A 15,067-nucleotide genomic window follows, 5' to 3' on the forward strand; every position below is an offset into this window, starting at 1 on the left:
AATATTAATAGTTCCAGGATACTTCTGAGTACATGCTAAAATGCAATAATCTCTTTCCTACATATTTGGACAGTTCCAGAAAAGGCTGCTTTGAAATGATCATTTCTCCCCAGCATGCTACAGGCTACCATATGTTTCAGACATCAACATTCCCATTCATCTTAGGGAGGGTGGACTAATATGCGTTCATTTCTTTCCCAACTTCAGCAATTTTAAGATGTGCGAACTTCAACTGTCAGAATTCTCTGCCAACATCCTCTGGATAGTTCAAGCAATGTACACATTGAACCAGTACAAGGGCAGGGTTACAGAAACAAGGTGAAAGATTTATACGATCTGAAGACAAACCAGAGTATTATATGAACATCAATGTATGGAAACCTAATTTACGAAGATTTATAAAAGCAGAATAAAAAGAAACAAGAAAAAAGGAAGGCTAATTAACTGACACCAAATATAGACAAGATGGCAATAATAGGGATGTTAAATGCAGACAAAATATCAACAATGTGGATAATTCATTGGTCTAAGTAAGTGAATATGTGGGCTAATATCTTTCACATGTGCTCCTCCAATATTCTGACAAGTTAGGGCTTATGGGAGTTGAAATCCAAAATATATGGAGGGCACTCAGGTTGCCAATTTTACTACTATCGCCACTCTCAGAATCAAGAATATTGTCTGAGACTATCCTTGTATCATACCTGGCTCAAAGTCTCTTTTATAGCTTAGACTGAGCCAATAAGTATGAATTTATGGGACACAAGTAATCTTGCAATCCTTTGGCGATTTCTAAGTTGGATTACCACAATGTGTTATGTGTGTGTGTGTGTGTGTGTGTGCGCGAAATCTCATCCGCCATCCTCAGGCTGGTGGCTTCAGCTTTGTTCTTCTTCTCCCAGAAGAACAAAGCTGAAGCCACCAGCCTGAGGACGACGGGTGAGATTTCGTCAAAACGTTGCTCTTATACCTTCAATTCTACGTGGGAAAAAACCCGAATGACCAAAGATCTACATACAAACACCCGCGAAAACCTCAGAAAACGTGTGTGTGTGTGTGTGTGTGTGTTTGTGTGTGTGTGTGTGTGTACTATAAATTAATCTTTTGGAAGCTTCAGTCACTCCACATAAGGCAGTTATATTGTTAATTAGTATGATCACATTATGATTTTTTTATTACAACCATTGACTAATAATTTTTACTACAACTTTAGAAATTCTAAGCAACTTACACAATTCATAAATCTAGTTGCCACAATGTAGGATTTTGACATAGATTTTAAATTTATATAAATTCATGATTTATGAATGTGAGGCATGGCTATAAATTTCAATTCTTCAGACACTCAATTCCTCATTCAAAAAGTTTCTTATAACAGTCTCTTCACAAAACCAACATGGTTAAGTAGTTTCTTCACTGCTAGCAAGACAGAAGACATGTATATGGGAGGAAAATCAACCTACTGCGAATTTTTGGTATACTGCAATATACCAAAATTCTGTTATATATAAGTCTGTTCTAAAACCAAAATACTACTTTTTGCAGATAAGTGGTAATTTGGATTCTTTCTTCATGCTCTGAGCAGTGGGAGATATTTACTCAATGTTTATATAACAATTCCATCTGGCCTGATAACTGTTGATTTCCACCTCACCAGCTTCAGCTCTTATATGGTATTTTAAAAGATTTCACATTCTGAGAAAGCAGACTTACAATTTATTAGTTGTGCGTGGCATCAAATGTAACACTTCTTCTGAGAGAACCGAGAAGGGTAAAAGATTCCTCCCCCTATCAACTCATTTGTATTCTCAACATTTGTTTAAAGAAAAAAAGAAAAAGAAACCACAAACCTTTGGACAAGTATATTTGGGATGAAGGAGAGGAAAGTTGTGCTTTTATTTATATAAATTTTGTAGGTGCCATTTTAACAAAAACAGAAGACAAACAAGACAAGACATACAGTATATGTCCATTATCCCCTGATCACAAGCTTGCTAGAAAGGCTTGGCTACCTATACCTGAAGACAAATAAACGCATCACAAACTTTTGGCCTACATTTTTTTTATTAATGCCTTCGATTGTTTTTAGGAGGACTGGATGGGGTTTTGAGGAGAAACACATAAAAGTCCTTAAGACTGCCAAACAATGAACTTAAGACTGGAAAGCAATAGTACGTGACTGCCCTCTGCAGGCTAGCCATGGTCCATCTATACATAGGGTTTGATTTTTTTTCATTAGTTCATTTTTCAGTTTTTACATTTAAGTTAATTACAAGAAACATATGTCCACTGATCAGTTTTTTGCACAAAAATAAACATTCTACTTCTAACACCTATTTAATTACCCATACCAATGCACATATAGTTTTAACAGAAACAATGCAAGTAGCACATTCCCTTTGAAATACACTTTGACATACACGCTAGAATTTAAAGGCAACGTACATCACTTCAATCAACTTCCATCACTTTCAACTGAGAACAGCACCCAGTCACGTATTATCTGTACAAACATAATGACATACTGAGGGTAGTTTGGCACATCCCCCTGACTCCTATCTAGGGGGCTTTAGGTTTTGAAAGGTTTTATTTTTCATCTTCAATAAGAATATGCCTTTGGAACATCAGTACATTGGGACAAATACTTTAAATCTTTGTAGAGCAACGTTTTTAGAAACAGCAGAGATACATCAAGGGGCACACCATGTCTGTTTTTTCCTCTAGAAATGATGAAGGATCAAAAAATCAAGCGGAAAAGTGATCTCGTTTATGGAATACCCCAAGGCAAGCAGGGGCGCATGGTCTTCCAATTCTTTACCTAACTTTCTATAAGCCGCCTCACCGCTTAAAAAAAAGACATAAACAACAGTGAAAATTACCTACCTGTCCCTTGGAACATCTAACGCTGTGTTATAGTCAGGTGGCCCTCCAGGCAGCATATTGAATAAGAGGTGATTGGTGCCTCGGTCCCAACTAAGAAGATAAAGGAAATGAAAGAAAAATCTGAGCACCGTACCGAGCAGGTACTTCAATTTTGGAGTTAAAACAAAAACCAAAGCAATTCTAAAACAAAACAGCTAACAAATGATGTCCCGTTGCCTAGAGGCGGTCCGGGTTTGGATGGGGAGAAACAGCCTTCGACTCAATCCCACTAAGACTGAGTGGCTGTACATACCGGCATCTCGGATGAACCAGTTTTGTCCATCGTTAACTATGGGGGATGAGGTGTTACCCCCCCCCCCCGTTGATAGGGCTCGCAACTTGGCTGTCCTCCTGGACTCACGGCTCAGTTTGGAAGATCATATAGGAGCCGTGACCAGGGGGGCTTTTGCCCAGGTCCGCCTGGTGCGCCAGTTGCGGCCCTATCTGGACCAAGATGCCCTACGCACAGTCACTCATGCGCTCGTGACCTCCCGGTTAGACTACGGCAATGCTCTCTACATGGGGCTGCCCTTGAGGACCACTCAGAGGCTTCAGCTGGTGCAGAATGCAGCCGCGCGAGTTGTGATGGGAGTCTCCCAATACTCCCATGTAACACCTCTCCTCCGCGAGCTACATTGGCTTCCATTTGCTCTCTGGGTGAGATTCAAGATGCTGGTGATGACCTATAAAGCCCTAAATGGCATGGGTCCGGATTATTTTAGGGAGCACCTGCTGCCAGCATCAATTTCCCATCGTCCTGTGCGCTAACACAGGGAGGGCCTCCTTAGGGTGCCACCCGTCAGTGAGTGCCGGCGTGTGATCCCCAGGGCGTGCTCTGTGGGTGCACCTGCCCTATGGAATGATCTGCCTGTGGATCTCCGGACTGCCCCTGACCTTCGTTCGTTTCGCCGGGACCTAAAAACCTGGTTATTTGATTTATCTGGCCTGGACTGAGGGGTTTTAAATTTTTAAATTTTTAACTTGGGCTATTAATTGTTATTTAATTTTATTTTAACTCTATTTTAACTTATATTGTTTTTAACTTTGCCCTGTAAACCGCCCTGAGTCCTTCAGGAATAGGGCTGTATATAAAACCAATAAATAAATAAATAAATAAATAAATAAATAAATAAATAAATAAAATTTAAAATATCCCAGCTATCTTTATTTGTCTGATTTCTACACCAACTAATAATTAGTCTGTTCACAATCTTATACAAAATATTAAGAAAGCGTACGATTGCAGTTGAACTTTTTTCTAGCGTATTAATACAGGATCATAGCTTTAATTTTATATAAATAAAATTATTATTATTATTATTATTATTATTATTATTATTATTATTATTATTATTATTAATCCTTGGGAGAAAACGGCACTCAGTAATTGAGACTGAAAAATTCACTGCTCTTCAACATCAAAACCTAGCACAACATTTCTATCTTGGCTATCACATTTTCTCATAATCCCTATTCTTAAATCCGTTTTAGCTTTGGAAGTTACTATAAGGTTTCTGCAGGAAGGTACCGGGATAATTGTGCCAAAGCCTGAGCTGTTTCCTTGATGCGCAGTGTGTTCTGGTTCAGAACATCAATGGATGGTACAAATAGACAAGCACGATTGATGTCATCTGTGTAGAAGTCACTATCAGAAATAGCTGTTAACAGTTCATTGTATTCCTTGGAAATGGTGTGACTGACTGGCATGTTGTATTCATCCACATACTTCTTTAGGGAATAAATATAGACTTTGATCTTATTTTTGGGATTGAAGCCACAGCGGTAAACATCAAAACATGTGTGCATCCTGCAGCTAAGATCTCCCCGTTCTGGAATGGCACTGTCTGCAGGAATCTTGATTATAGGTACATCATGAATGCTGCGCTTCTCAAGAGTCCAGTCATTGGAGGACTCAATGGAGTGAGGCCAGAACTGGAACATTCCAGTGGCAATTAATCCCAGTAGCACAACAGAAAATAGAGCAATGTAGTAGATGCGATGCTTGGTCTTCATTCTTGGGATGAGGGCTGGACCCCGACTGTTGTATTTGACTGACGCACACATAATGAAAAAAGCCACCTTCCCACAAGCTTCTGTAGAATAGAACACATATAAAGAAAAAAGGGGATAAAAAAGAGAATAATTTATTATTAAACCAGTGAAACATGTCTGCATATAAAATAAATATGACATACAGTAGTGGCTAAAATTGTGGAAACCTTTTAGGAAAAGTGTACAGTAGAAATGACACCTTTAGTTAAGTTTCCACCAATTTTTCTTCTAATTTCTTTATAACTGTAGCCTTTTTTTTACTTAATAAAACTATTTTACATCGCTTTCTGGGCAACCAGTCAACTTTTTGCACCATTACTTTAATTTTATTATGTTTTACAAGTTCACTAAATGAAAGGAAAAAAAAACCCAACCAACTTGATAGCGACCACATGACAAACTGACAAATGTCCTCCTCTCAGCTTCAATATATGACATCAATAACTGAATCCTACTGTGATCTGATTGGCTGATTGCCAAAACAAGATGACACCTGATTGGTTGTCTAAACACTCATGCTCATTGGCTACAATCATATGAAGGAAAGCTACCTGGTATCAACCTAAGCAAGTTGTGTTTCCTTTTTCTGGTTATTTGACTATAACTTTTCATAGAATACAGTACAGATAATTGAACAAACTATGTTGCATTACATTCTTGATTAAATTATTTTTCCATTGATATGTAATTTTTTGGTACTACTCCAAAAAAAAGTGGTGTTATTAGCCATCAAACCTCAAAAATACACTTTTCCCAAAAGGTTTCCACAATTTTGGCCACTATTGTAGATGTTTTCGTTCTCCTCTCCAATTTCTGCTTTTTTAAAAAAGCACTTCTGATTTCGCTTTATATATCTATTTTTCTGTCTCGTAGAATATCAACTATGAAAACAGACAACAAAGCAAACAACATGGAATTTACTGAATATATCCCCAAAGCAAATATACATCCCAAATTTTTATTGTCATCTGCTACTGTTTAGCTCTGGTTCCAATATCATACTGGATATATGAGGTTCTTATCTAGATTTATTATTTTTTGCTAAAGCAGACCAAAAAGTTAAGCCATTTTCTACCCTAAATAGGGAAACAAATTATCAATAGAAGACATACTAATTTAAGACCATTTCAAGTAATAAACGTATATTTCGATGTGCGGTTTGATGGCAAGTTGAGCAGCAAATAAATTTAATAAATATTTTCCCCAAGTAATTACCTGATAAAAGTTAAAACAACACAACACTCATATTGTGGCTTTGAGGACCCATCCATTGCTTGCATCACAATGCTTGCATTTTGTTTGAAACTGTGTCTTTTATCGGAACCACAACAGTGGCATCTTTAAGCTAAATTAAGCTCACTTATGAGTTTCTGTGGTTCTCAAGCTAGAGATATATGGAGTGTAGTCCTACAGTGCAACAAACTACACACTATCATTCTTGAAAAATTGCAGTAATTATTTTACACATATTATAAACAGAAAGTCAAGGCTAATATATAGCAACCTTCTCAAAATCACATTGCAAATGTATGACCAAGCTAAAGTCTGACTCAAGGACTACCTGTTTAAAAATATAATCTCAGTGTACATTATTCATACGGTTATATTGAACTAAAAATAGTTTTGTACTTATATAAGCTATTTCAGTTAAATTTAAATGAAACAAAAGATACATGGCCAGGATGATTTATTATTTTACATTTATTGCAAAATTTGTGTCCCTCTTATGCAGTTTATAAATTATCAATTCAAAATCTATTATTCTTTCCGAAGGAATAGTTCTAAGACTGTGGGAATCATCTAGCTTCCTTACTCACTTTGACTGGAAACTACAGTAAGTGAAAGCTATACAACACAAACAGAACATGATTTATTTTTACAGGAGAGGGTACACCATTGCGTTCTTCAAGATAGTGGGAGCTACTCCTTCATTTAAAGAATTATCACTCAAATCCATCTAGATAACCTCTTCTCTGTGTAAAGGAATAGGTAAGAGGCATATGGATCTACAAATAGTCCTTGATTTGCAATTGCAATTGAGCCCAAAGTTTCTGTTCCTAAGCAATGCAATTGTTAAGTGAATTTTGCACATTTTACAACCTTTTTTTTGCTAGAATTGTTAACTGAATCATGTGATCATTAAATGAATCTGGCTTCCCCCACTGACTTTGCTAGTTGGAACCATCTGGGAAGGTTACAAATGGTGATCATGTGATCCCAGGACAGTGCAACTGCCAAAAATATATGCTACTTGCCAGTGCCCAAATTTGATCACGTGACCATAGGGATGCTGCAATGATAAGGTGAAAAATGGTCCAATGACTCTTTTTTCAGTGCCATTATAACTTTGAACTGTCACTAAATGAATGATTGTTAAGTCAAAGACTATCTGAGATCGCAAGAGGTGGAACTCATACTGCAGAAAACCTTATTCATATCCTCAGACTTCACAATTACTGCATCTGAAGCAGTCCTAGGCTACATTAACAGAGAGACAGAATCAAGATAAGACCACACTTGGAACAGTGCATCCAGTTTTGGTCAACATGATATTAAAAAGATGTCCTAGTGGACGATCACTTAAATATGAGCCAGTAGTGTGCTGCAGCTGCCAAAAAAGCCAATGCAATCCTAGGCTGCATTAATAGAGGAATAGAATCAAGATCACGTGAAGTGTTAATACCACTTTATAATACTTTGGTAAGACCACACTTGGAATACTGCATCCTCATTTGATCGCCATGATGTAAAAAAGATGTTGAGTCTCTAGAAAGAGAGCAGAGAAAAGCAACAAAGATGATTAGGGGACTGGAAGCTAAAATATATAAAGAATGATTGCAGAAATTGGGTATGTCTAGTTTAAGGAAAAGAATGACTAGGGGTGACATGATAGCAGTGTTCCAATATCTGAGGGGTTGCCACAGGGAAGTGGGAGTCAACCAATTCTTCAAAGCACCCTAAGGCAGGACAAGAAGCAATGGAGGGAAACTAATTAAGGAGAGAACCAACCTAGAACTAAGGAGAAATTTCCTGATAGTTAGAACAATTAATCAGTGGAACAACCTGCCTCCAGAAGTTGTGTGTTTTAGCCACTTAAGTAAAACAAATTGTTTTAGTTTTAGTCCCAACATACAAATATTTTTCAGGCTTCACTTACCTGAAAACTGTTTTTTCCAAATATAAGTTGTACACATGTTGAATTTATCTCGTTGAAGCAGGATACCAACACAATTACGTAATATTTTCCCAAAGTATATACAGTATAAGCAAAAGTTTGACTTGTGATTCTCATTTGAATAGTAAAGGTGGTAACAGAAGTTTTATATTATACAAATCTTTCCAATATGATGCATGAAAATTTGTACTTAAAAACAGGTACTAGATGACAAAGTGACCTTTCAAATACAAAATGGCAAAGCAGAAGAGCTGAATGAGTAGATCATATGGGGAACATTTTGTACAATATATTCAGGGGCTAAAACAGATGTCTTCTCTAAATATATCCAAGTAATAAAATTAACTAACAAACCATTACATTTTCCCAGTCATATTTCTATTTATTTTATTTAACATTTCAATAATGGTTTGCAATAAAATAAAAAACTTAGGATTTTTTTTTATTTTGAGTATTGCCATTTTTTTAAAATTAGGAAATATTCATGCTTTAAATTAAGACTCTCTAATTATACTTAATTAAATACACTGTAATTACTTGTGGTGAACTCTATTCTCTTCCCAAGAATTTTCAATTTATCACACACTGAGGGAATAAAAGAACTACTTAGATAGTTCCAACAACCATACATTTTTTATTGAAGTCACAGACCAGAACTATGTATAGTTGCCGCCAAAAGACAATGAAAATAAATTTTAAATAAGATTTATGTAAAATCGTATACATAAATGAGAAATATGTTATATGAAAAGTGTAAAAGACATTTGCTACTCAACTTCCCAGACAAGATGGTTCCTAACTTTTTGTTAAAAGTGGTTTTTCTAAAAACTTGTCAAATGAATATAATATGCATCCATTAATAAGGAGCTCCATAAATAACTAGTACATTTTTATATATTTATTTAAAAAATAAACAATTCCATGATACATAGGGTAATTTCTAAACCACCTGTAACTTCAACATATCCAAAGTAGAATTACTGCAGATACTTGCTCAAGATAATAATTTAAAATCATATTTCTATCTACCTTTTTAAAATTTTTGCAGTCTGTTATCAAATTAATTATAAAACTGAATCACTACCTCTATTAGTTAATATGGTATAGAATTTCTCCAGAAAGCTCCTTGATCTTGTCAATATTTTTTTCATGAAAACAGTTGAATGGTTAATATACTGCCACTATAAATCAGTGGTGGGATTCAGTCAATTTGCACCAGTTTGGCAGAACCGGTAGCTAATTTTTTGTTGCCCAGGCCCAGAATGGACCTCTGAAAGTTGCATCCACAGAGAACCAGTTGTTCACATATTTGAATCCCACCACTGCTGTAAATCTTAACATAATAATGAAACTAATCTTCCATTCTCTCATTCACATACACAGTAGAATAAGCAGGTTTCATATTAAGATCAGATATCTGAGACAAATCTTAATTTGCTAAGGAATATGTTTTCTTCCTCCAAGTATACTGTCATGGAACTACTTAATCATCTATATATTATTAGACAGGTATAAAACCAGAAGGAAAAAGTTTTTCTTCTATATCAGTAAATTCACAAATGAGTGTTGTTGTTGTTAGCTGCGAAGTCGTGTCCGACCCATCATGACCCCATGGACAATGTTCCTCCAGGCCTTCCTGTCCTCTACCATCTTCAGGAGTCCATTTAAGCTCACACCTACTGCTTCAGTGACTCCATCCAGCCACCTCATTTTCTGTCGTCCCCTTCTTCTATTGCCCTCAAACTTTCCCAGCATTAGGCTCTTCTCCAGTGAGTCCTTCCTTCTCATTAGGTGGCCAAAGTATTTGAGTTTCAACTTCAGGATCTGGCCTTCTAAAGAGCAGTCAGGGTTGATCTCCTCTAGGCCTGACCGGTTTGATCGCCTTGCAGTCCAAGGGACTTGCAGGAGTCTTCTCCAGCACCATAGTTCAAAGGCCTCAATTCTTTGGCGCTTAGCCTTTCTTATGGTCCAACTTTCACTGCCATACACTGCAACTGGGAAGACCATAGCCTTGACTATACGCACTTTTGTTGATAGGGCAATGTCTCTGCTTTTTCAGTGTGCTGTCTAGATTTGCCATGGCTTTCCTCCACAGGAGCAAGCGTCTTAATTTCTTGGCTACAGTCCCCATCTGCCGTGATCTTGGAGCCCAGGAAAATAAAATCTGTCACTACCTCCATTTCTTCCCCATCTATTTGCCAGGAATTCAGAGGGCCAGATGCCATGATCTTGGTTTTCTTAATGTTAAGTTTCAAGCCAACTTTTGCACTCTCCTTCTTCACCCGCAACAAGAGGCTCTTTAGTTCTTCTTCACTTTCTGCCATTAGAGTGGTATCATCTGCATATCTTAGGTTGTTGATATTTCTCCCGGCAAATGAGTAATAATCCCTATATAGCTGATTGTGTAGTTCCATAGCAGTGGAATTCTGCATCAACCAAATTATAGACATTGTAAAAGAATTTTACTGTTGTTAAAACTGTTAAATTATTTCAATATCAGCAAAGACTTAGTGGAGAAATCCACTGAAACTCGGTCAGTGACTACTTTGGCAATTTCCAGCACCATATATATATATATATATATATATATATATATATATATATATATATATATATATATATATATATATATATATATATATATATACACTGAAACTCGGTCAGTGACTACTTTGGCAATTTCCAGCACCATATATATATATATATATATATATATGACTCAGGGCGGTTTACTGGGCGAATTAAACAATACAAATAAATACAATTACAATAGAATTAAATTAAGACCAGCCCACAATTAAAACAAATTAAAATTTAAAATTTAAAGTTAAATTAAAACCCCCTCAGTCCAGGCCAGAAAGATCAAATAACCAAGTTTTCAGGTCCCGGCAAAACGAGCGAAGGTCCGGGGCAGTCCGAAGTTCCACCAGCAGTTCCTTCCATAGGGCAGGCGCACCCACAGAGAATGCCCTCCCCCTTGGAATCACCTGTCGGCATTCCCTAACCGGCGGAACCCTAAGGAGGCCCTCCCTGTGGGAGCGCACAGGACAATGGGAAATTGATGCTGGCAGCAGGTGCTCCCTTAGATAATCCGGGCCCATGCCATTTAGGGCTTTATAGGTCATCACCAGCATCTTGAATCTCACCTGGAGAGCAAATGGAAGCCAATGTAGCTCGCGGAGGAGAGGTGTTACATGGGAGTATTGGGAGACTCCCATTACTACTCGTGCAGCTGCATTCTGTATCAGCTGAAGCCTCCGAGTGGTCCTCAAGGGCAGCCCCATGTAGAGAGCATTGCAGTAGTCTAACCGGGAGGTCATGAACGCATGAGTGACTGTGCGTAGGGCATCTCGGTCCAAATAGGGTCGCAACTGGTGCACCAGGTGAACCTGGGCAAAAGCCCCCCTGGTCACGGCTCCTATATGATCTTCCAAACTGAGCCGTGAATCCAGGAGGACGCCCAAGTTACGAGCCCTATCAGCGGGGGGGGTAACACCTCATCCCCGATCGTTAACGATGGACAAAAATGGTTCAAGGTTATTGGTAGGGCAATATTGGAAGAAGGACTGCCTGAGGAATGGACGCTTAAAGTGTCAAATTTAGCAGAAATGGCTAAGATTTCTGCTTATTTGAAGGATCATTCACAAGAAAGATACATTTCGGTTTGGAGAAGATGGATAAATTATATTCAGAAAAAATATGGGACTAAAAAGTTCCATTTAGCTTATGAGTAAATTTTAGATTGTTATAATTTAAATTTTTCTTTTTTCTTTTTTATTATTAGTTATAATTATATATATGTTATACGGTATTATTATTGTATTAGTATAAGTTGGATACTTTTAGATTGTTTGTAATTATGTTATAGGCGGGTTAAAGTGTATTATGTATTTGGTTATTTATACAGTTGGTTAATGTTAGTTAGATTAGATTATATATTTGTAACCCTGTAATCAGCTTTGGGAAGTGGGGAAGGGGGAGGGGGGTTTAGGGGTGGGTTGGGGATGGGATAATATTGTAAGTTTTATAAAACTTTTCAATAAAAAGAAATGGTTCACCCGAGATGCCAGTATGCACAACCACTCAGTCTTGACAGGATTGAGTCCAAGCCTGTTTCTCCCCATCCAAACCCGAACCGCCTCCAGGCAACGGGACATCACGACAAGGGCATCACTGGGTTGGTTCAGAGTGGAAAGAAAAAGCTGGGTATCATCAGCGTACCGTCATCAGCGTACTGATGATACCCCACCCCAAAACCACGAATGATCTCACCCAGCGGCTTCATATAGATGTTGAACAGGAGGGGAGAGAGGACCGATTCCTGAGGAACTCCACAAACGAGAGGCCTCGGGGCGGATCTCTGCCCTCCCATCAACACCGACTGCGAACGGCCCAGGAGGTAGGAGAACCACTGTAGAACAGTGCCCCCCACTCCCAGTCCCCTGAGACGTCACAGTAAGATACCATTTAGAATGAAGGATTTGCAGCTTTTGTTTGCATATCATGTTTCACTATAAGTCAATGTTTCTCAACCTCCACAACTTTGAAGAGGTGTGGACTTCAAGTTCCAGAATTCCCCACCAGCTGTGCTGGCTGAAAAATTCCGGAGTTGAAGTCTATCTGTCTTAAATTTGCAAGGTTGAGTAACACTGCTATAAATAATTTAACCATGGTCTACCAAATTAACCTAATGTTCTGAATCATTGTTGTTGTTGTTGTTAGTTGCGAAGTCGTGTCCGACCCATCGTGACCCCGTGGACAACATTCCTCCAGGCCTTCCTGTCTAGCCACAAAGAACTGGTTCATAGAACAAGTTAGGATAATGCAAGCATAGACATTCAAGGATTTCAGACCTTAATCTGGAAATTTAGGATGAAAGTGGTATGAACCATGTATGGGAGGACTGGAACAATTGGCATTTGTTGGAACAAACACATTTGGCACAAACTTACATATTTATAATTCAAGGCTTCACTTTCAAACACTCAACATTAAGCCATTTGAATTCAATAGTTGGATCCACACAACATGCGCTAAAGCGGCTAAACCATTAACTATAATCTTTCAACAACAAGGGCTAAGCTACACCAAGCCCAATGTTATAAAATTTAGCATGATGTATTAGCCAGGCTATCATTTTTAAGCCCTAATGTGATTTGGCGTTGCTTAGCAGTTCATCAATGGTTTGTTACACAAATAAAGCTAATAAAAAATGGTAATGAGACACACAATTGCTGGCTGCTTGGCTTTATCCATCTTTATGAGTTTTTCTACCTTCCTGATCATTCTCAAACTCTCCCCTTGGATTAAAGTGGAGTTCCCTTACTCTTTGCTAATCAGTGCTATTAGCGATATGAGGCTTAACTACCGTACCCAGGGGTGTATTTCTGAACTGATTTTATCCTCTTTGTCAGAGAAGCACCAAGAAGTGCTGGGGGAAGAAAATGGGTGAAGGCATTCGCAGGGAAGAAATCGAGGATTTCAAAACAACCCCTCTACCATGCAGAAGCCGACAACATGCAGGGCGGTTTCGGGGTCTCGAAGGAAGGAGAAGTGGGAGCATTTCACCTCTCGCTCCTCTTGGGCACCCGATGCCTAACCCTACACCAGACCCCTCTGCCAACCTCTGAGAAACCGGGTTAGAAGCACCCTCCGCCAGAGCCAGGCCGGAACAACCTCGAGTCGCCAGGGATATTCCTCTCACCTGCGGACCTTCCGCCCGGCGGTTCGGCGGAGGGGACCGCGATGGGCAGACGTCCCCCTCGACCCCTCCGTCTTCGCCAGCCACGGCCGACGCTTCCGGCTTCCGGTTAACATTGATGTAATTTCCTGCGCGCATTCAATTCCCCGTAAGCAGCTGTGTCTCGAGCCCTGGAACCCGGCTAGTCTAGATAGATAGATAGATAGATAGATAGATAGATAGATAGATAGATAGATAGATAGATAGATAGATAGATAGATAGATAGATAGATAGATAGATAGATAGATAGATAGATAGATAGGTAGGTAGGTAGGTAGGTAGGTAGGTAGGTAGGTAGGTAGGTAGGTAGGTAGGTAGGTAGATCGGACATAGCTGGATTACTCTTCCCGACCACATATGGCATGACATCTGCTTGTGTGTACACACAATGCAATTGTACTTTCGGCGGCAACTGTTCCAAATATCGGGACTACTAAAATGAAGATGTGATTTTGAGTTTAGTGATCACCCAGAAGAGACAAAACTTATCTGGAGCAGGCGGTTTCTAAGCTAACCTGGGCTTTGTGCCACGCAGGGCTCTACAAGTGAAAAATAGCTGTAGGAAGATTAGGATAGTTTGTGTATGATCAATAAATATTAGAACCTATATTAAAGTCACAGAAGCAGAAGTTTCATATAAGCTTTTATATTGCTTCTGTGAGGTGTGGCTGTGTATTACGTAAAGGGTAGGTGGCATTTGGCTTGGAATAGTTTTTATCTTCAGCTGTAATCTGAGCAATATATTGTTTATTGCATGAACACAAAAAGGCATTAACTAGCTGTGTATTCTTCATTGTGGCCATAAAGAAGAACAGTAATAGTATAGAATATACTCAGCTTAAGCAGTAGGGGACAGCTTGCAGGATGTAAGAAAATTTAACTTTTCCTTTTTAATCATGCAGTTGCTTATAAAAATTGGCATCTATAGAGGCAACAAATTTAGTTTTTGTAGTAAAGTGAAAACATTTATATGACTGAACTACCCTAACTCTCTCAAAAGAGGGAACAGCAACTCAAAAGGCAGAAGAACACATTTAGCATATGATCTCAAATTACACTTAATAGATTGTTTTCTTGACTTTCTAATTTAGAAACAGTTGTTACCATTTTATAACAGTCCTACAAGATATTACTGCAAGCATATTTATTTATTTTATTTATTTATTAATTTGATTTA

General features: G+C 38.3%; 1 protein-coding gene across 7 annotated transcripts in view; it reads right to left on the bottom strand.

The window, feature by feature from the left end:
* Positions 1-13,951, bottom strand: part of EXT2 (exostosin glycosyltransferase 2) — a 94,376-nt gene extending 80,425 nt beyond the window's left edge. For all 7 annotated transcript variants that reach the window (XR_014494449.1, XR_014494450.1, XR_014494451.1 and 4 more), the window contains exons 1-3: positions 13,854-13,951; positions 4,451-5,015; positions 2,884-2,973 (exon numbers count right to left, since the gene is read on the bottom strand). Coding sequence is in view for 2 of the 7 variants with exons in the window: in XM_083379571.1 (XP_083235697.1) it covers positions 2,884-2,973; positions 4,451-4,986 (626 nt within the window). In the remaining 5 variants the exon portion in view is untranslated. The remainder of the gene's footprint in view (positions 1-2,883; positions 2,974-4,450; positions 5,016-13,853) is intronic.
* Between the last annotated feature and the right edge of the window lie 1,116 nt (positions 13,952-15,067).

This window comes from Vipera ursinii (assembly GCF_947247035.1).
Source record: "Vipera ursinii genome assembly, chromosome: 1".
NCBI lineage: Eukaryota > Metazoa > Chordata > Lepidosauria > Squamata > Viperidae > Vipera > Vipera ursinii.